This window comes from Cygnus olor, chromosome 12, assembly GCF_009769625.2.
Source record: "Cygnus olor isolate bCygOlo1 chromosome 12, bCygOlo1.pri.v2, whole genome shotgun sequence".
Taxonomy (NCBI): Eukaryota; Metazoa; Chordata; class Aves; order Anseriformes; family Anatidae; genus Cygnus; species Cygnus olor.
In genome coordinates, this window is record NC_049180.1 from 10,258,771 (window position 1) to 10,280,381 (window position 21,611).

The 21,611-nt window shown below is 37.1% G+C and overlaps 1 protein-coding gene across 1 annotated transcript in view; it reads left to right on the forward strand.

The window, feature by feature from the left end:
- LOC121076953 (transcription initiation factor TFIID subunit 4-like) overlaps window positions 1-21,611 on the forward strand; it is a 147,644-nt gene that overhangs the window by 82,476 nt on the left and 43,557 nt on the right. Inside the window, exon 14 of the mRNA XM_040571616.1 lies at window positions 16,604-16,726. Coding sequence (XP_040427550.1) covers window positions 16,604-16,726 — 123 coding nt within the window. The remainder of the gene's footprint in view (window positions 1-16,603; window positions 16,727-21,611) is intronic.

The following is a 21,611-nucleotide window of genomic DNA, read 5'->3' on the forward strand; positions in this document are numbered from 1 at the left end:
AGTACAGAGGTAGAACGTATGTATTTGGGGCTATAACTAGAATGTGAAATTGTAATGGATGGTAGAACAAAATGCAATTGATAAGTGACTGCAGTACTGGAAAGAACAGCATTAGAGCTGAATTTGAGTAGCCTCCTAATGCAAAGGAAAGGAAAACAGCTTTGTGATGAAATTTGCAGATGCTTACATAGTTGAAGTTGAGAATATTAATAGATCCAGAGGAAAATTCACAACGTCTGTAAACAATACACGAAATAATCCAGTACATGTAATTTCTTTTGTTAACAAGAGATTCTAACCCTTGGAGATCTGAAGAAAAATGGGTTGAGGCAGGATTGCATAGGGCAGCCTTTCTCTCTGGCAAGCCAAATGGCCTGGGGGAGCCAGCCCCAGAAAAGGGGCCCTCAGCACCCCCAGCCCTCCTCCTTCCTCCACGTGAGGGCATCTTCCAGGCTGCTCCCAGCACAGCTGCCTTTGGGCCACTCATGTTGGGCATCACAGAGGCTTGCTGAGGTCACAGTGGCCACTGCTGCCCCGCCTTTGCCCTGGGCCCTATAAAACAGGCCCCCCTCCAGCTGGCCCGCCACTTGCTCAGCTACTCGGTCCTCTGAGAGCCAGCGTACGTGGCAGGAAGAAGGCTAGAGAAGGAGCAAGGCGGGCGGCAGCCCTCCTCGGTGTGAGGAGAGCGAAATGGTCTGAGGAAGCACCGAGAAGGATGGCAGCTAACGAGAGGAAGGTGTGTCATGGGCAGAGGGAAAGCACCTCTGGCACAAAAGACACCAGTGCCTGGGGGATGTCTGGTGCCCGGCCCACAGGCACGTATCACTGATATCATTGGCACCGCAGCGATGTGGGGAACAGGCCGGCCCCTCAAACATGCAGCGACAGGGGGCCTGGGCCTAACCAGTGGTGCAGTGGTGGTGTGCAGCGAAGGTGGGAGCATGAGGCAGACAGCTGTGGGGAGCAGAGGTGTGCCTATCGGCCAGAATACAGCGTGGGACCCAGCCATGGCTGTAAAACAGACGACAGCGTTGAATCCATGCCTGGAAATGAACTGGACAGTGGCATGGGGCCTAAACGTCGAACTGGAAGACCCCCTGGTTCGGCACCCTGGCCTGAAAATATTCCTGATGGAAGGCATCCCATGTGGGCAGTCCCAGGCAAGGACTGGCTTGTCCTCCTGCCTAACACCGTGGAGCCCATGGAGGTGGGTCCACAAGAAGATGCGGAGGAACCCATGGAAGTGGATCCACCTCGGCCACATCAGACCTGGGACTACCCCGGCAGGTCTTTGCTCTGTGCCATCGGAGAACACCAACAGCTTCGCAGCAGGGCCCGGTGAGCTCCCTACTCATCGTCGCTCAGGCTCCATCCCAAGCATTAGCTTGGAGCCACCAAACACTCGGCAATAAAGAACTCTTGCCGATTCTCGGGGGTTGTGTGAGTGCTTCTTTCCCATCCGCCAGCCCTTGTGCGAGAGGTGGCAGCCCTTCTGCACAGAGCCTCAAGGAAGAGCACAAGAGAGGACCCAGCTTCCTTCGGGCTGCTGCGTTGGGGTGACAGGAGGAGTCCCCAAGGGCCACCATGCGCCTTTAACGTTTGTTAAAATAGACTGAGGGGTGAAAATAGTAGCTTGTAAGTGATTATAGCTGGCTAATTTCTTATGTTAAGAGTGAGTTTCTGTATTTGAGTAATTGGTAACAACAGCCATGGAGAAGGCGGAGGTACTCAGCAACTTCTTTGCCTCCGTCTGCACTGGTAGGTGGGCTTCCCAAGTCTTTCATTTCCCTGAACCCATAAATGGAGGCTGGGGGATCAAAGTCCCACCCACTGTAAGTGAAGAGCACATTCGAGACCACCTGATGAATCTAAACAGGTACAAGTCTGTGGGACCTGATGACATGAATCCCAAGGTCCTGAGGGAACTGGCTGATGGAGTTGCCAAGCCTCTCTCCATCATAGCTGAAAAGTCCTGGCAGTCAGGCGATGTCCATGGTGAGTGGAAAAATGGAAATGTCATGCCCCTACTCTTCAACAATTAAAACAAAGAATTGGACAAAGAGCACTACTCTTCAACAGTTAAAACAATTAGGACACATTCCTTCTTAGAAAGAGCAGTCAGGCATTGGGACAGGTTGCCCAGGGAAGTGGTGGAGTCACCATCCCTGGGGGTGTTCAAGGAAAGGTTGGACGTGGTGCTTAGGGACATGGTTTAGTGGGTGACATTGGTGGTGGGGGAATGGTTGGACCAGATGACCTTGAAGGTCTTTTCCAACCTTAATTTTTCTATGATTCTATGAATGTTCACTTTATAAGAAACGTAATAAAAGTTCAATTGATGAGAATATTTTTATGAGAAATAGACAAAATTATCCTATTTCTTTTCAAATCTTATTTTTAGTAGTAATTGTTTTCTTGATCCTGTTTAAATGTAAACACTTGGAGAAAATTCTAGAATTCTTCTTTTTTCCCTCAGAAACTCATTTGGCCTTTCCAAATAGTGGTTTGCTGTTGTATTAATAATCTTGTTATTTTAACATTTCTGTGTCTTAAGAATTTAGCAAGAAGGTTGTGTCCTTTATTGTGTTGCCTGTTCCCTAGTAGCAGAGAAGTAAATGATGAGATGGAAAAAGTGTCTGGTTAGTCCTGTTGATTTATAATTTTAGAAGAGACCATTTTTAGGACTATGTTTAAATTCTGGACAAGTTTTCATAAGGTGGTCTTGGTCTTAAGGCAGTCCAGGGCTTTGTGGCTCTAGCTGACATCTGCCAGCTCTGGATAAGTGTGAGTGGCTCCCCAGTACAGGGTACCTGTAGAATATATAGGATATCTGCTGTGTCCAACTGGGACAGGTAGTAATTAAAAAGGTTATTGAATATGCAGTACTACTTCACTGTCTATGCTGCTGTTTAATTCTTTTAATTAAAAACACTTTCAGCTTCCTGTTTTGAGGAGGACTAAGTTCAGTGTTCAACAAAAGAATTTTGTATTAATAATGGGCTGTTGTTAGCAGTTGCTAGCTTTTCTTCCTTAAGCAGTATGTTCAGGGAATCTATTGTTTACTAGTGTGTATGAGAAAACATAAATATGGGATGATTTTTTCCCTCTAAGAATATAAATTGTCACTGGAGTATCACTTTAAAATGTTTGCATCTGTTTTACCTTTTTAATTATCTGAGGTGACAGCAAGATGAAGTGATAGAGACTTCCAGCTTGCATGGAAGACATCTAAAGAACATGAAGCTGTATTGGCTAACCCTATAAAATATAGGGTTATAAATATAAATATATAAAATATATTTATAATATATATATATATATATAAAATATATATAACCCTATAAAATACTCTGACTTAGTCTTAGGTTAAAAATTTATTTTAGGATACAGAAGTCAGACTGTGCTCTGGATTGTTGTACTAGAGATGTTATCTCAGAGGAGAAAGGTAATTTGAGGTCATGAGAAACTCTGGCAGGGTTCTCAGAGAACAGTTATTAATTTCAGTTTTGTCAAAGTTTAATCTTAGTCATTTATATAGACATAAAACATACTTCACTGGTGAGTTGAAGTTTTGTGTGTGTTGTGTGCAGTCATGATGCTCAGCAGGAAGTGTGGGATTTCAGTAATATGATAGTGTTCTGCTCAGTGGGTTTTGATGTGTTGGATATAGAGCAATTGTAATACATTTTAAAATATCTTGTAAATTGTTGCATTATCAAAATGCATGTTTCTTTAATTTGTCGTATTAATTGATGATTCCATGATGATTAATATATATGGTGGTGTCTGTGATCTGCTCAGCTATACCAAAAGTAAATGAATGCATTTCACAGATATTCTCAGGTAATTTTATCTGAGGCATTAAAAATAATTCCTCAGTTAAAAATGCTCATCTATCCATCTGTCTCTATGGAGAGATTGTCTCTGGTTAGTACTGAAATTTGAAAAACAACCCCCTTAAATCTGATGCTCCAATGGAGGAGGAGATGCCTGGCTTAGCATTCTTGCCATCATTTGGAAATACGGAGATCATGTGATAGACTGTGCTAAACAGTAGAATAGCCTGTTTTGTCTGAGATTACTATTTTTGCCTTGTTTGCCTCTTAGTGCATTTTTGCCCCTGTCACTTTTAAAATGTCTGTTCTTAACATTTAAAATATTAGAAAATGAATTCTTCTCTATCACATTGCAGCAACACTGGAATAAGTCTACTGATATCAGTGACAGTATTCAAAACAGCATTTTACCCTCTCATATTAGATGTGATCTCATATCAAAACATCTGCTGTGGACAATTATGATTTGTTGTTGTTAGCTACATTTAACATTTTTTTTTAAATGCAAAATATTTTTAATTATATATATAAAATAATCTGTCTTTATACATTTTGTTGAAAAATCAACTCAAAACGTTGTGATTTTGGATTAGTTTGTAGGGTTGCGTATTTAGCATACACTTCCAATCTCCTTACTTTCATTTTATTTAAGATTCAAAAAATGTAAAGTTTTTTAATGCACCAAATCTTTTGTCTTTTTGCAGTAGTTTCACATCTAATTACAGCTGGTTTTGATAATAAATTGTCTTCCTGTTCGTAGTCCGAGTTCGTAATATATTTTATAAAACGGAGTCCTTTGGTGAGTTGGTTACTGAAACAATAAGCGTTTGTGACAGGTTGTTTGCTGAATACTTCCTCTGTGCATATGGCAGATCATAGTTCAGTTGTTAGCAGATTATCCATTGTGCCTTGATGTTAAAAGAGAATACTTTCCAGCCTGCATTTAAAGCTGTTCTGCACTGTCCTAACAATGCTTATGTTGAGTAGGATCTAAGAGAAGTTAGTGGAAGTTCACATGTACTAAGGGAAAAAATTGAACACAACAGATAGATTGTAGTGATTTTAGCTTTCTGTTTGTGACCTCTGATAATATTTGCTGTGAATATTTTCCACTGAATTTAAAATTGCTTTGAAGCAGAAGTGAGTAAATCAGTTTCATACTAGAACATCATTAAATATTCTTCAAATTTATAGCCCAAAGAGAACTTTTAAAGGCATTTAGAACCATTATTACTTCTGGGCAAGTATTTTAATCCCACACTTATAAAACTGCTCTGGTCAGAACAGTGAGGTTTTTTAGACATCAGTATTTTAAACAACAATTTTAGAATGTAAGGAAATTTTACTCAATTTGAAGAGGAAAGTCTGAAATACTTGTTTCCAAGATTGTGAGGAAGAGTAACATCTTATATGGGCATGGTCTATAGTTTTCCTTACTTATTTTACTGTGTCAGGGAATAAAGAGCAAAGAATATAGTGGCATTCTTCTGTCATGAATTATATTCTGCTGGTGGTGACACAGATCTTAGTTCTAATGTGTTGCAAGATCATTAAAATCATCTAATTCAAAGGTTCAATTGAAATAAATTGAAAATGAATTAAACCCCCAATGTGTTATTTTGGAGACTGGGAGAATATTTTTCAGAAAACCAGAAGGAAGAGAGAAAGATTGAAAAGTATCTTACTAGAACAGGTGAATGTAAGGAGCTACATTTTAGATAATCTCATTTTCTTTTTAATGCAAATTTGATTCTTTGATTATTATTTATTTATTTATCCTTCTATAAATGTTAAGGATTCTTACGTATTGGGAATGTAGGCATTCTTATAATGTAAATAATAGTGCAACTATTGCATTAACTTCATCTGTTAGTGATAAAGGTTTTCAAGAAAAATTGACTTTGAATAAAATGAATTAATTAAGGTATTCTTAAAGTGCTAAGCTTAATGTAACTGCAATTCTTTAAAGCAGAAAAACAAGAGAGAAAACAAATAATGCCCCTTAAGCAGATGCTTATTCATGTAGGTAGCTACTCTTTGATTTTGGAGAGGTGGTGTGACTTGCAGTTGGAAACCTTGATTTATTGTGTCGTTATTTATGTCTGCAATAAACGAGGTATAAGCATAAAACATGAAAAGGAAAATTAGGTATTACACTAGTTCTCTTACTTTTTGTATTTTATTTACATGAAATATACATTTTTTAATGGCATGTTGCTGTGTCTTTTGTTGACCATATCTGTAAGCCAGGTCTGTCTGCTTGTTTCCATTGGCTTGTCATGTTCGCTAATTAGGGAACTGCTGCATGATTCACCTTGTTAATTAGAGGGACTTGCACACAAAGGCCCTTCGGGCAGTGCGAAAGAAGAGCCTAGCACTAGTGCCCTGAGAAGGCTGCAGCCTGTGAAGTAATTCTTCTCATCTACCTTCTATTTTTTATTTGAAATGAATAAATCATTGAGATTTTCCTTGTGGAGTGAGAATGCAAGAATTCACATCTTTGTAAGATGTAAATTATATGTGATCAATAGAAGGGGATGACTACTGTATTGTACTTACAAGATTCCCTAATTTACTACTTGTCAATGTATGAAAAATTGCTTGAAATATTTTGTCCCCACACTGGTATTTTGTTCCCTTGATCTGCAGGAGAAATGAGAAGTAGCGGTTTTGCTGTAGTTAAATCTAAAATAGAAAAGATGTAGATTATTTAAATTTCAAGCTTGTTTTGCATCCCCAGTGGAACTTCCATTGTGCAAGCGAACCCCCGGTACTACCCCCACAACTTTTCAGGGGAAAAAGAAGGTGGGTGTCTGGCTATTTTTGTTCCTCACACTGCTCTGCCTCAAATCTCACTTTTGAACAGAGCAGCATACTTGCTATACTGTGTATTCTTTAGTTGAATATAGTTTCAGAATAAATTAAAATTGTTTTTGTCATGTCACTTAGACTTGATCAAACCACGATCCAGGCTGCAAAAAAAGGATATTGTGTTAAAAGTGCACAACTAGTCTCCATTCTGCCCATTTCCCATCTGTTTATGACACTTTGGAAATTAACTTCAATCACATTCTTTCCAACTATTTGATTAAAATTACTTATTACAGCCAAATGCTTTTTAGTAGATTGCTGCATTTACCTCATTTCCTCAAATGAAACTGGCAGTTCAGAGACAGCTTTCCCATAAGAATGGTGTAGAGTACTTGTATCAAAATCTGGACATTTTCTTTTGGAATAATCTAGTTGCTAGAGCCTCTTACCAGAATTTCTGGTTAGCTATTCTTTCTGTTATTCTGAAGTTTTGTAGTAATGGGATACAGGCCGAGAAATTTTACCAAAAAAAAAACAGAAATAATTTATTTTGAAGAATGGGCTAACTCACGTTTTTACGGTGTGACATACTGAAGTTGAGGTCTTCCTGTGTACCTCAGCCTTCAGTTTGCTCCATGGACAAACTAACCAAGAGCATACTTTCCCCATGTTTTTGGTGTTTTATGGAGAGTTTTTACTGTCCAAGTCATTGTTGTATTACTCAGATATAATGAAAGATTCTTTAAAGGATATTTTCCAAAATGTTTATTTCAGGAATAGTTAATCATCTAAAAATAGAGCAATTGATATATGCCCTCATATAACCTTTAACTCTACAGTAAAACTCTACTAGGTGGCCCAGCCTCTGGGAGTTAATGCATGCACTCCAGCTGCAAGTGTGGGGAGTTGATAGAAAGCCTGGTTGAGAGGTTCATCAGAGCCTCATATTTTCCAGTGCATGATCTAAAGAAGGCAAATCATGTTTCATCACTTCCCTTAATTGAGTTACCCCATTATCCAAGTATACCCTACCCCATGCTTCTCTCACATCTCCCTAACAGAAACCGCAGCTCAACAGGTTTGCTGGTCTCTTCAACTCCAGTCTGTAACTATGAACATGACCATCATTTATATAGATTCTCACTTCATTTTATATTCCATGATCTTCATTAAAGCATCAGTTTCGGAATCCTCCCATCATGTCTCACTTCAGGGGCAAAGGACAACATTCTAGAAATCTCAGAGGGTAGTAGCCCCCATTTACATTAACACTAGGAGAAGGTCTTAAATTTATTGTCAGTGTCCCAGGAGTGAAGATCTCTTGCTTGCACTTGGATTCAGGAACCTGCAAGTGAATTGTTAAAGTTTTTGAATGTGGTATTCTTACCATTCCTTCTGTCTGCCCAGACTGCACAAATATGTTTAGTTTCCTTTGAAAAACAGTTTGAGAACATTTGTAATTGTCTTGTTGAGTTGATCCAAAATAAAATGAAGACCTATAACAAAAAAATAGAATAACAAATCTTAGGGAGATTCTTTCAGAACTTCTTCTGATCTTACTACAGCTAAGTACAGACATCTCAAAAAGTTGCCAGCTCTAATAATGCTGTCTTCTGTCATTCATCTGTCCCTCGGAAGCCCTTTCCTCAAATGATCTGTGTTTGCATCAGCAAATCTACAAAGCAGACTGTGGGACCTAGCAAATATAAGGGCTTAAAATAGGGGTGTCTCCAGCTTGATATATAAGAGCCCGGGACTGGTGCTACTGGAGATAAGTTGTTCGAGGAATAGTTTAACCAAAACCAGACAAAACGTGCTGAAACTTCAACAACAGATTTTCAGGAATGAAAAATTGTAATGAATCAGGTTACTGAAAGGGCACAAAGCACACTGTTGTAGAACTCTTTTAGAGGAATCTGAAAGACTATTATTCTAAATTTATTCTAAGTTTATTTAGAATATTTAAGGTTATTCAAAAAAAAAACCCACATTATTATGCATTCTGGTACTACAAATATAGCTTAAGAAGTGCTTGGAGAGTTACAGAAATAAATGGTTTAAAGTTAAATTAGAATAGTGCATTGTATTTGGAAGACCAAAAAGTCAAACAACTAAGAACATATAAATTTAACAAGAAGTAGTTCATAAACATCCGTGAAGAGTGTTAGTTGATGAAAAGGACTAGTGGGATAAGGATCATTTCTTCAAAGTATTTAGGGAACAAAATAACATTGGAGACAAAATAATTTCTTCATGCTTTTGATTTTTTATAAGCTATGAGTAAGCTGTTAAAAGATTTGCAAGAAAATTAAACCTACAAGTATGAATATATATAAAAATCAGTTCTGACATTACTTATTATTGGGCAATGAGGAGATAAAATTGTTTAACTGATTATTATTTAAAAAATCATATTTAACTAGATAATGTACATGACTTGAGAAAATTACGATTAAGGCTTGTCTTCAGGGAAGAATAAAAAAGGCAGGATGCACCTGGCATTTTCTATATCAGAAGTTTAACACATTCTCTCAAAAGTAATGGGGCAAATGTTAATGGAAATTTTGAGCAAACTTCTAGAACATAACAAGATTAAAAGTAATAAACAAGATAGGTCTATTGCAGGAAATACACCTGGTCAAAAGTACCCCAGTTAAGGTTCCAGAACTGTATTGGTATGCTCATTATTTTTAAGAAACATTCATCTTGGGGGCTGAAATGTTCCCAGCTTAGTCTTTGCCCAGGGTGATTTTTGGAACACAGTGCAATAATTTTCAACTGTTGTTAAGTGTGTGGGAAAGAGAAAAAGCATACACGCACCACTTTTCCAGTACAGAAAAACCTTCATCTCCTTCAAAGAGATGTGCAGCCATCACAGGTGTCGATTGGAGGTTTTACTGTCTGATGAGAGTACACTTGTGGAGAAGTAGCATCTATCTTTACATTGAAGAAAGTTAGGTATGGTTTAGCAAAGCTGTGACTGTTTGAAAGTCTCACAGGACGTGTCCAGCGTATGTTTTGCTATTATACGTGTAAACCTTCTCTGTGTTGCATTACTGCAGAGCCACTTCATAACTTTAGCTACTTTGGGCCAGTTTCTTACCAGCCAGGTGTTGTTGCTGTAGGAGTTCTGTTGACCTTTAGAGACTTGGGTAATGCAGAGGAGAGGAGGGAACCTAGCGTGGGCATTCTGCAGGCATTAGCTGTTTTTCAAGACTGTCTCTCTGAGGTTAACTGGTTTACTGATCCTTCTTGATCATTGTCCTGGACTTGTTGAGGTTACTGCCAGCATTTTTAATGAGTTTCATTTTTTTAATTGCACCCTCTGTCATGGACGTCTTAGGACATGTATAATGGTTCCACATTTCAGGCTCTCCTCAGCAAAAAAGATGTTTTTCCAGGGGGTGCAATCACTGTCTGAGACTGATAGATATATGCTGCAGGACCATCAATTAAGGCAGGCTTTTCCCAGCATATGACCCTGTTATCAAGAATTAAACCATCCATCGCAAACGGAATTAGAAGGGATCTCCATTGATGCCTATTGGCTAGAAATCAATGCTTAAATCATTGTTTATATGATCCTCCTTTCATCAAACATTTCTGCCATTTAGTGCTGTCTGTTGCCAATTTCCTGCTCAGTGTTCAGTCCTGGCTGTCTTCATTCTTGATTGCGGTTTACAGTCTGTCAATATTTATAGTTTCTGTTGGGCTATTAGCCCCTTCTCTGTCCTCTTTTCTTCTTCTCAGGCTGTATTTCTGAACTATGCTGGGGATTGTAAGTAGCCATAGTGTAGTTCTTTGTAAGATGAGTTGGCTCTGTGACTGTAGAAACTTACTTTTACAACTCTGCTTCTATTCCCTTATCAAATCCTATATTGATGGTATTTAAACATACTTGACTACCTCCTCAAGCTCTTCCTTCCTCTTTATCTCCACAATCATCTGTCTCTCTCTGTCACCGGGTTATTTTCCTTCCAGGCCAAAAAACACCCCTGATTTCTACCTGAAATTAGAGAAACACCTCCTTGACCTTTCTGTCTCTCATGTGATGCCACTCTCTTCTTCCTTTTATTTTTGAAGGTATTTATGGGTAGATTTGAGTCATTAGTGGTCTGGTCATCCTGTTTCTGATCACACTGAAGGAAATCTCTCCTACTGCAGTCCTTAATGACCACAGCTCAGGCCCATATCCATCTACGCCTCTGCTTTAAGGCAAGGGTAATTTCAATTTGCTCACTTTTTGCCCTCCATTTGGAGCACATTTTGCCTTCATTTCCAGATGCCTTTTGGTACTGGTTTTGAACAGCTCCTGTCTTTCTGATGTAGCCTGGTGTCTCATTTGGGGTTTGATACTCCTTTTCCTGTGGATTCAAGTGAGCAAGTGAGATTCACTGGAATGGTTGCATAGCTGATATGAATGGATTTATTTCTTTTGGAATACTCACTTTTGTGTTCACTGAAGGAAATGACTCCTCTGATTCCAGTACAGATCACAGCCACAGCTAGGCCATGTAATTTTCTGGGCTGGAGAGGTTGTTTGACCTCTATAGGTGCTTATACCAAGTATGAATTTACTTCATGATTGTCTTTCCAGACCAAATTGTTTCCTTGAACAAATTCACATAATTTATTTCTCTAGCCTTACCTTCCTTGAATTTCTTACTGTTTTAGCTGATCTTGTAGAAAAGTGGATTATTATAATACTAATTACAGCAATGAATGGAGGATTTAGGTCTTTAAGAAATCTTGAAAACGAATCCATACTAATCTTTGAAACAGGTGGTTTCTTCTGGTTGCATGGACTGCCACAACTGCTGGTGGAAGGAAAAATTTGAGAAGAAAAGTATTGCTGAGCTTATACCAACACCATATATTTACTTATTAATATCTCAGTGACTGTTCTCACAATGACTTGTAGTGCAGAAACAGCTTAAAGAAAATGCTTGGCTTCTGTTCCAAAATGATTTACAAAGCATGCTAAATGTGCTCTTGTTGTGTTTTGGAAGTTATTAAATCTAGATTTTTAAGCTTGAATGTTGATACTTGAGATAGACATATGGTTGTCTTCCTTGTAGCATATGGCTTGTGGCGTTTCTTTTCTGAAATACCTAAATGTATCATAACAAATAATGGGCTAAGGAAAACAAACCAAAATTTTTAGAACCTCTGTTAGCTTCACTTTATTAAAGTAGTAAAATGGTGTTCTTTGTGTGGTTTTAATGTTATACTGACATACACAAGGAAGAAATTTTAATTGTGTGAAATAGTATTGGTATTTAATTCTTACACTGTGCTTCTCATCAAAGGGATCTCTGTAAGTTCAAGTAATTAAGTAATGAAATACTTCTCAGTAAGTAAGTGGTATGCTAAAAATAAATTTGGAGCAGATAAGAAGCAAAGAACAACATGTCATTTGTAAGCATCTTTCTTGTATAATATATTGGAATATTTGTCTGTGTTTTAGATAAATATTTTGACTTTCAAAAAAGTTAATTGTTGTTGATTAGTTGCAAGTGAAACATTGCTTCCTTTCCAGAGGGCAGAAATTTTAATATGCTATTGATATATCCATATTAATTGTGGATGAAGGGAAGTTAAAGAGTGATATTGCATCAGCAGTCCAGTATGAAAATGACAGTGTGTGTGAATGCAGCTATCAAGCAGTTGCATCTTGTTCATTGATGTAGTGAGTTAGATTAATTTCTGCTAAATCATGTTAATTAACAGGAAATTTATTTTATCAAGATGTAGAGTTATTAACAGGTGCTTCATTTGTTTAAATATCTAGAAATTATTTACTGGCTTAGTTAAGAGAGGAACTTTATTGTAACACCAGGCTGCTTTTTTACTTTTAAAATATCACTGGCCGTGTAAAGTAAGAAGCTTAGGTAGCTTTAGTTTCATAGGTACTTGTAGAATTAGTTTAAAATCACAAAAGCATTGAAGACGGCTACACTTAATTCACTTTATTTTTAGCACTGAAAATTCACTAATGACTTTGGAACCGGGCAAAACTGGTTGTAAAGTTATTCCCACTTGATGCAGAGAGCCCAGTTCCAGAACATACTGGGGAAAAGAGCTTCCACTGGTCAGGGTTATGCATTCGACATATGGTGGTACACAAGGCACATCTTAAATGTAAATCTCTGTTGACACTAAAGCAGAATGTTTAGTCCTATGTTAATTACACAGCTCCCACAAAAATCCTTGGTTATTCCTAAACTTCTTTTGCAAGATACCTTCAATAACCGTATCAGGTTTTCTCACTGTTAAAAACAGCCTGTATCTTTCCTTGAATTCACTGAGAGACTCCTGTTGAGTCAGGTGTCAGCAGCCACGTTGTATGAACATCTCTGTGACATGTATAGTGTCCCCTTCTTTTGAACTAAAGCCAAGACACTGTTTTTGGTTATTTCCCCAAATACAAAGACTACAATTGGTGATATTTTTTTGATGTAGAGAAGGAAAGAGATTGGTAGAAGTAATCTGATGTAGGGTATGAAAACATAGGTGTATGTATGTGACTTGGAGATGGAAGCACGAGAAAGTTGGGATGGGGGAATGAAGAAGCAAACAATGGTGGTTAGTGTGCTTCAAGATGTTAAATATCATCCAGAAATTGTGTCAAATGTCATGCTCGTAACTATCCATAAACTGCAAAGTTGTTTTATTGTAAGCAAGTTGATAGTTAATAGTGAGTGTGCAAATATGTTCCCTTAAGCCAGCTGGAGTACACTAATTGCTGCAAGATTAATGTATTTTTTGATAATCAGGATCATAATTCTTTCAATTATTTTTAAATGTAATTTTATGATTCTCTGCCTTCAGATGAGCTTTTAAAAAAATCAGCAGTAATAACTAATTTTTAAGAGGTATGAAAATTTTTATAATACAGTATCAATCAAGTATTCCATCATTTCAACCATAACTGTAATAAAACTTAAGGATACTATGATCTTACTGATAATGCATATGTGTTTTTGACATATTTGATATGTTTTGAGCAATTAAGGTTTATATAAGGAGGTTTATATTTTCTATTGTAGTACAGCAAAGTGTGGATTGTAAAGCCACAGAAACTGTGGACTATCAGAAACTGTGGACTATCAGAAACTGTATTGTGTTTTTATCTGGAGTTTTTATACCTGGCAGCATATTCCTTATTTGTGTTCAAGTAGTGCCTGTTAGTCACGATAGGGCTAGGTGATAAGTAAGGCACATAGTACAGGAGATCCGCATCTGGAGAGCTTATCATCTTAACTGCTGGGTGAAGTGAGGTGAGAGGCACAGGGAAGTGAAGGGAGAGGTTTTGTCAGTACTCACACTGGGTGTCAGTAAAACAGCCCAGCTCCTTTGGCTCTGTGCTGAGCCAAGTTTCCTGTCATCTGGTAAATTAGTTAGTTGAAAACCATGCGTGTTTATTTGGGCAAGTGCTGGGCCAACACATTTGTCATAGATTAGTATTTGATATCAAACTATCTTTAGCTCTTCTCACTGAATAAAAAATAAAGGACGAAGAACCTGAGAAATAAACAAGTGCAAACCCTTCTGCACACTCTTAAATCTATTTCATGTTTTGGTAAAACAGCACCAGAAACTTTGCAGTTTTCTATGTGAGGGCGGAATATATCCCATTCTATGGAATTTAGAGAAATGGCATGTTTTGCTTTTAATGTTTTAATGGCATGTTTTGCTTCACAATTAGCATGTGCAAAAATAAAACAAAAATTGTTCTTAGAACAGCCTTTCAGAGGCATTATGTGCATACATCACATGTTGAAACAATCAATGTATATTGCAGTACAGGTAGGACAATAGGCAAAGTATTGGCTTACTATTGGTTTGAATGTGTTGACTTTGGATAAGATACTCATATAACCTTTTTATTGTACCAGTTATCCATCAGACTATATTTCTGACCCATACCACCCAGGAAACTAAAACTTCTCTGCTACAAAATTTCTTATTCTGTGAAGCCATCCACTTTACAACTTCGTCTGAGATCACTCTAAGCCAGTTGGCCCTAGCTTAAATATTCATCAGACTTCTGATAATTGTGATAACCCTTATAGGCTGGCAAGCGTGGCAAATTAGCAGAAAGATGATTGATCTTTTTTTATATGCAGTTTTATCTTCAACCTTTCCTGGATATATGTTATACTATAGTAATAATTTCTTCTCTAAGGTATTTGCCAGTATCTGGATTTGCACATCTATTTACAGTTGCCTTGAAGCCTCATAATTACAATACAGCTGAAATGTCCATTTTCTTTCCCTGACTACAAATAGGGATCAATCGAATTTTAAATGACTGCTTACGGGCTAGCTTCCGATCATGACCTTTGTAAATGATTAGAGCTCACCACTGTTGCTATCTACCTTGAAAGGGTAAGCGGGCAGGTCTGTCTAACTGGCATTTAATCTGGAAGAGAGCCAAAGATATTGGAGCTAAAAACCTAATGTGAGTTGGCAAAGAGAAGTATGTATAGACCTTTGCACTATTATTTAGATATTTTTCTGCGTTTCTTTTTTGTATTTAGGGAATTCTTTTATCCTGTAGATAAGTGAGATGCTTATTTGTATATAACTTTACATTTCAGTTCTGATAATAACTGAAGTTGTAAAAATATGTAGCATAAAAATGTGAAAATGGGTTTTCAAACCCTAAATGTACTGAATTTGCTTTTTCTGAAGAACATGAAAATAATCCACTGGTAAATGAATAAAGCTGAAAAATGCATTAATTAAGAGTCATGAGGCAGACCTGCTTTTTCTACACAGAAGTGAATGGAGAAAAAATGCCATACACTGTGCTTTTTTGCTTAAACCTCCTTTCCTTTTGACATTGGCAAGGTAGTTCAGGCCTCACTTGTATATGCAGCTCACATTTAAGTAGTGGCTGAGATTCTTCTATCTACATCTGTCAGATAAGTTTTATTTTAATGAAGAATTGTGCCTGTATCATGCAATGTCTTTATTATCAGTATTGAATTTCTTGAGGTAGTGTTCTGTGCATTTCTCTTGAGGTAGGATGTCCATGGGATTAGCTAACAAACACTTCCTCTGAATTTTTTGAATGGTTTTGCAAACCCGAAGTTTTGAACATAGTAAGAATTATTACTAAGAACTAGGAATGCTTTTTATCTGATTAAAAACATATACTGTTTACCTAATCAGGTATTTTTTGTGCAATATTAATTATCAGAATTTTTATTAAAGTAATATAGCTCATGAAACTATGTCTCTTATCATTTACTCTATAAAAGAACTACACAATTAAAACAGGTATGCAATTTTACCTTTTCATCATGTGGTAGCTGGAGTATTTTATCTTATTTTTTGTAGCACGCTGCTCTGTTACATGATGCAAATGGCAGGTTGTTTCCTTAGCCTCACACTAATTGAATGTGTTGTTACCTAAATCCTAATCCTATAAAGCAGTTATAAATTCAGTTTGAAGGGTTTTTGTTTCAGTATTACTTTCTGCTAATGTTCTGATAGAGGTCATATACATAAGTTTTGTTTTTTTTTTGAAAGCAAATATCAAGTCTAGTTAAAATATTCAACATACATCTGAGATGAAAGGACATGTGTGAGGTATTGCATTTTTTGAGGGTTTGAATTGGTATTTACGTTCTTCCTATCAATTTTAAACTGGGGATATAGGTTAGCATATAGTACTTACTTACTGGTTAAGGCAGTTTTCAAGGATAAGAATGGAGATATATGGAAGTAGAAATCCTGTGAAAAGTCAAGAGAACTTCTGTAACTTTATTACTCTACTACAAGGCTGTATGTTTGAGCTGCTAAAGTAGTATTTCTAGGACTATGATAGCACTGTTGGTGGTGATTGCTCATGTCGTGACTTTCAACTTGGGCTTCCAAGTGTGGGAATAACTCTGTTTGATATGACAACAGAATAAAATCTAAACAGATTTTTCTCCCTCTAATAGATGCAGCAACAAGAACTTGCACAAATGAGGCAGAGGGATGCTAATCTAACTGCGTTGGCGGCTATCGGTCCCCGGAAGAAACGGAAGCTTGATTCACCTGGACTGCTCACCATAGGAGGAGAGGTATGTGTTTATACACAGAATAGGAGAATTGGTTATTTCAAAAGCCAGTAGGAGTAACTGTTTTTTAAAAGTTAGTAGGACTAACTAGAGATGCAGCATACTGATATTTTCAGTGAACTGTGTAACTTGGAAAAGGAGATCTAAATTACTGAGTTAGAATAACTATGAGTACAGTTTATCTTATTTGCCAGTTAAAATGACATCTTTTCTTAGTTGTATTTTCAAGTGTTATCTTTCAATAGGTATTTAAAGAATATTTTAGAAGAAAAGCTAAACCTGAAGTATGTAGGTCTCTCCCTAAAAATGCTCAGTGTCTTTTTTCTTCTAGTTTTCTTCTCTCTATAATCTAAAGGAAAATAGAAAAAAGAGCATGGCATGAAAAATATCTGGGAAAACATAACTGTAGTCTTGCTTACAGTTTGAACTGAGATCTTATATTAATACTAGTAACTGTGGTTCTGTGACAGATGTGTCAAAACGTTTTACGGAATGGCCCTGCAACTGCAAGGATGAGTTTGTAGTCGTGCTCAATTGTATGTAATTTTAACAAGAATACTGTGCTCTAGAAATAGAATCAGATTTATTAGCATGTCTTCCCTGTCATGTTAGAGGGAGAAATAGTTATACTACACAATGCAATGCAAAGTCCTCAAAAGCAGGATATATGTTAGCCAAGGTGGAGAACTGTAATAATGTGGTTGTGTTATGTTGGATAACTCTTATAGAGTACTGCATTGTACGGTACATATATAGTTGGGCTTCTTTTGTTTCTACTAAATATGCCTACACAATAGGAGCCAAAGTAATTCTTCCTATTATATGTCTGTTCTGAGGAAAATGCAAACATTTTGTTTTGAATAACTGACTAACAGTTTTGGCTCAGACATTTGACTGTCTAAATGCCAGGCATTTCCAAAGGCCTTTTTGTTTCCCATTTTGGATAGCTTTTATCAGAGTTCTCTCCCTCTTTTCATGTGCTAAAATTAGTGCTAAAGAATTAGCTGAGCTAGGAATAGAAGTGAATCTTGTTTATGTTCTGAAGTTGACCTATGACTTCAGATATGTAGGAGATATTCCTGTTTTCTGGTTAAGTTTGTGTTTCAGACTAAGAGAGCTTCTTGTGTTTTGTGTTGTCCTGTTACATTGTCTTCCTTTTGATCTCCTACCTGCTTTTCCATTCAATAAAGAATTATGTTTTCTTTGTAATGCACCTATAAGAAACCCTGCAGCAATAGGGCAAGAGAAACTTTTATTAGAAGCTCAGTTGGTTAGAGATAGCATTAGCTTTCACACAAGATTCATTAAAAAAAAAAAGCCTTCTGATAATACATGGATTTGTTCAGTATTTAACAAATATGAATTTCCCACTTGTCCGTACTTGACCGGAAAAATATTTTTTCTGAGTATCAGAACTTAATTTTTATTGTCTATTGCTCTGGTTTTAAAAAACGATCATTTTAAAAGCTTTTATTCTATGATGAACCAAATTGTGGTCACCTTTGTTGAAATATTTTATTCATTTATATATATATATTTATAAATGAATGGTTTTATGATGAACAGCTTCTGTCTCTCTGTACTTACTCTTCTGGTGCACAGCTTCAAAGGCAAGATAAAGGTCTGTGGCAAATTCCAAAGGCCATCAGAGATTTTTTTGCCTCCTTCTGTTGCTCCCCTAGCCCAAATTTAATTGAACTTCTCTGTTATTCAACTGGCAAATTATCCTTGAAGCTTCTTCTGATACATGAATTTCCTGGAGTCATGAATTCTGTGGTTCTGCCAGTTCAGACTGAATTGCTCCCTTCTCCTAGCTTCTAACCGTGCTGGCCAACTCACACTAGTGTCTGGCTGCAAGCTGATTTCAAGGACTTGGAGACTGTATCTGGATTATTCTGTGTCTTTTCTGGGGTTAGAATTTAAAGCATTGTAGAAGCTGTGTCATGCAAGTTGGCTGCTAGAACACATACACACACATGCACGCACGTGCTCCCTTTCTGTTAATCTTCTGAGCTACTCATTAGGGCTGTGATGCAGAAATAAACAATAAAAACTCCTCAAAAAAATTTCAGTCTAAAAGGTACTGGAAATTTGTGCCTGATTTCTCTTCTTTGGACTTCTGAAGCTTTACACACAGCATAGAAAGCTATTGTAAGACTCTGTTCTGTCTTACAGATGTCCTCTTAACCCAATTTCCACCTTGAGATGCCTGACTTCCATAGTAGTCTGTGACCCTTCTCTAAGCAACTTCTAAGCTTCTGAAGTCCTGCTGTTTATAATCTCTGTTAGCAAGGTCCAACTCGGCAAGAGGTTTCTTGGCCTCCCTCCCCCCCCCCCTTTTTTTTTTGTCAAAAGCTCTCCAGTTCATATCAATCAAGTTGCTGGTCTCCTCATTAATGTCTTTTGACGTATACGCCTGTTTCTGTTGCAGCTGGAACACTGCACATGTGCTGATCCAAAGAGATACCATTTACAAACCATCCCACCCCTCCATATTTCAGATGTTGCATTTTTTTTCCTATTCTGAACTAACTCCTGTTTGATATTTTGCTTAGTCACATTGGACATTTTTTCAGTGAGAAGTATTGGATTTCAATCCAGCTTCTTGGTTCAACAGAAATACTAGCTTACAATTTCTCTTTGGAAATTTGATCTTTTTAATAATACCCTTTTGATCTGAGCAGGAGGTCAAATCAGGGAGTAGTAATGATTATTTTGCTTAAGAGAAAAAGATGATGGAAAAGCTTGGTGTTTCTGTGATCAAGTACTGTTTGTTGTAAACACAGAAATGATTTTTATACAGCTTTTATAAATGTGAAAAAAAAAGTTGTGGTCATAATTGCAAGTATTTTTCTACCAGCACTTTGTTAAATAGTTTTTTCTAAACTTGTTCTTTGTCGTGTACTTGGACAATTTTGGATCTCATTTGGACTATTTTCCATCTTTTCAGGCCATAGCTGTTTATATATATATATATATATATTTATTTTTTTAAAAAATTTTTTTCTAATGGCAGGATTAGTTTAAATTATCAAGACCAGGCCCACGAGTTACCTCTTCTGTGCTAGTACAGCTGTTTTTTTTGGATTAGCTTTACTTGGGGAGATGGAACACTATCAGTATTGGGGTGAAGTTATTTTTCCATTATATGCGTTCTTTAATGAAGCCGTATGAAAGATTGCTTTCCAAAAAATGGGAAAAAATATTTTAGAGAAAAGTGGATGAGGAAGGGTGAGGTGTCCTCAAATAGCACTGGCACCAGATATGTAACTAGTTTCAGACTGTGATTACACAGTAGCCTGAGCTAATCTGACTGTGATCTCTCTCCCAGTCCCTAGTAGTGCATTCCTACCACTTCCCATTCATTGGTTCTGGCTCTTGGTCTGTGCTAAACCATTTCCATTTGATAAATTGGCAGAAAGCTAACCTAACAACAACAAAAAGGGAATAGTTTCTGCTTAGCTTGCAGAAGTAGTTTGGCCTAGAGCCCATTGAGCACTGGAAAAGGAACCTACAACAAGGCAGAGGCAGCTAACTTGAGATCACTTACTTCTCCTTTGCTTACTTTTTGCTACCTTTCTTGTCTTGTATTTTAGGTAGTCTGCTAGAATCAGCTTCCTCTGTAGCAGGCAGTAGTTCCATCTATAGTTCAGCCTGCTTATTATTATAATGCAGTTTAAATCAAGAGTGAAAGAGAAGGAGAAATGAGATACCTTTGGAAGAATTCAGCTTCTCTGTATTGCGAAGTATAAAATATTGCATTTTCAGAATCTTATACTTTTATTTAATGATACCAGGCAAAATTATCGGAAAATATCTTTAGATGTTACTGCTTTTTTGCTATTTAATGCAGGGTTGTCAGATTAAGTATCTAACATTCCTAAAACATGTTATGCGTTTAGGAGTGGTCCTGCCCAATTTTTGTTTGCTGTGTGGGTCCTTTTAGTGTTTGTGATGGTATGGAGCAGTGGAAGGCAAAGGTAGGTCAGGGGATGACATATGCAGGAGAGGGAGGACAGCAACTGTTGAAGTTCTTTAGTTAGTATCGTTTAAGCACCTCCATTGTCAGAGTAAAAACAATAAATTTTGAGACATGTTTATTTACCTTCTGGATTTTGAATCTGTTCAGCTTAATTTTGGAAGCTTTTTTTCTTGAATTGTAAGGCTTTTAATAATTAGTATTAAAATTTGTTTTCATTTCTGAAATAGTTTGATGTAATTGTAAGAGTTAAAGCTTTAAGAACAGAATTAACCATCACAAGGCTTATAGCTTTACAAGTTAAATATTTGAGTAGTGCTAAGGTGGCATTAATGCAAAATTTCCATATTTCACGGTCCCTCATATTTGTCTACAGAATGAAAATGTGGAGGTTAAGTGCAAGTATTTTTATTGATTTATTTGTTTAACAATAATACTAATAACATAATTTGGCTTTTCATTAAGACCTATGGCTAGTATCCCAAAATACATAAATATAAAGTATATGTTTGAAATATCTGAGGGTATAATTTGTTTAAATATCAAGTGAAAGCCCTCTCCTGGTACTTGCTGGCACAGATGGTTTTTGAATACTGAGCTTCCAAAGGCAGCTTCAGGGCTAGTTCAGTGAATCACCGCTTACTGAAGACAGTCATTTTAGGGATAAGAAAAAACCCTCTCTCTCACATAGTGGAAGAGCAGAGCAGTCATCTTAAGAATATTCAGCAAAGTTTCCCGGAACTCCATCTTCCAAAAATTTGCAGGACCATTTGTTGGACCAGTGTTCAAGGGAGAGTTGGTAATTTGTTTCTTTTCACAACCAGCATATATTTGATCCATTATAACAGGGAAGAGAATGTTCTTGCAGACCTGGAATATCCCCAAACAACTACAGTTAAAACAGTGATA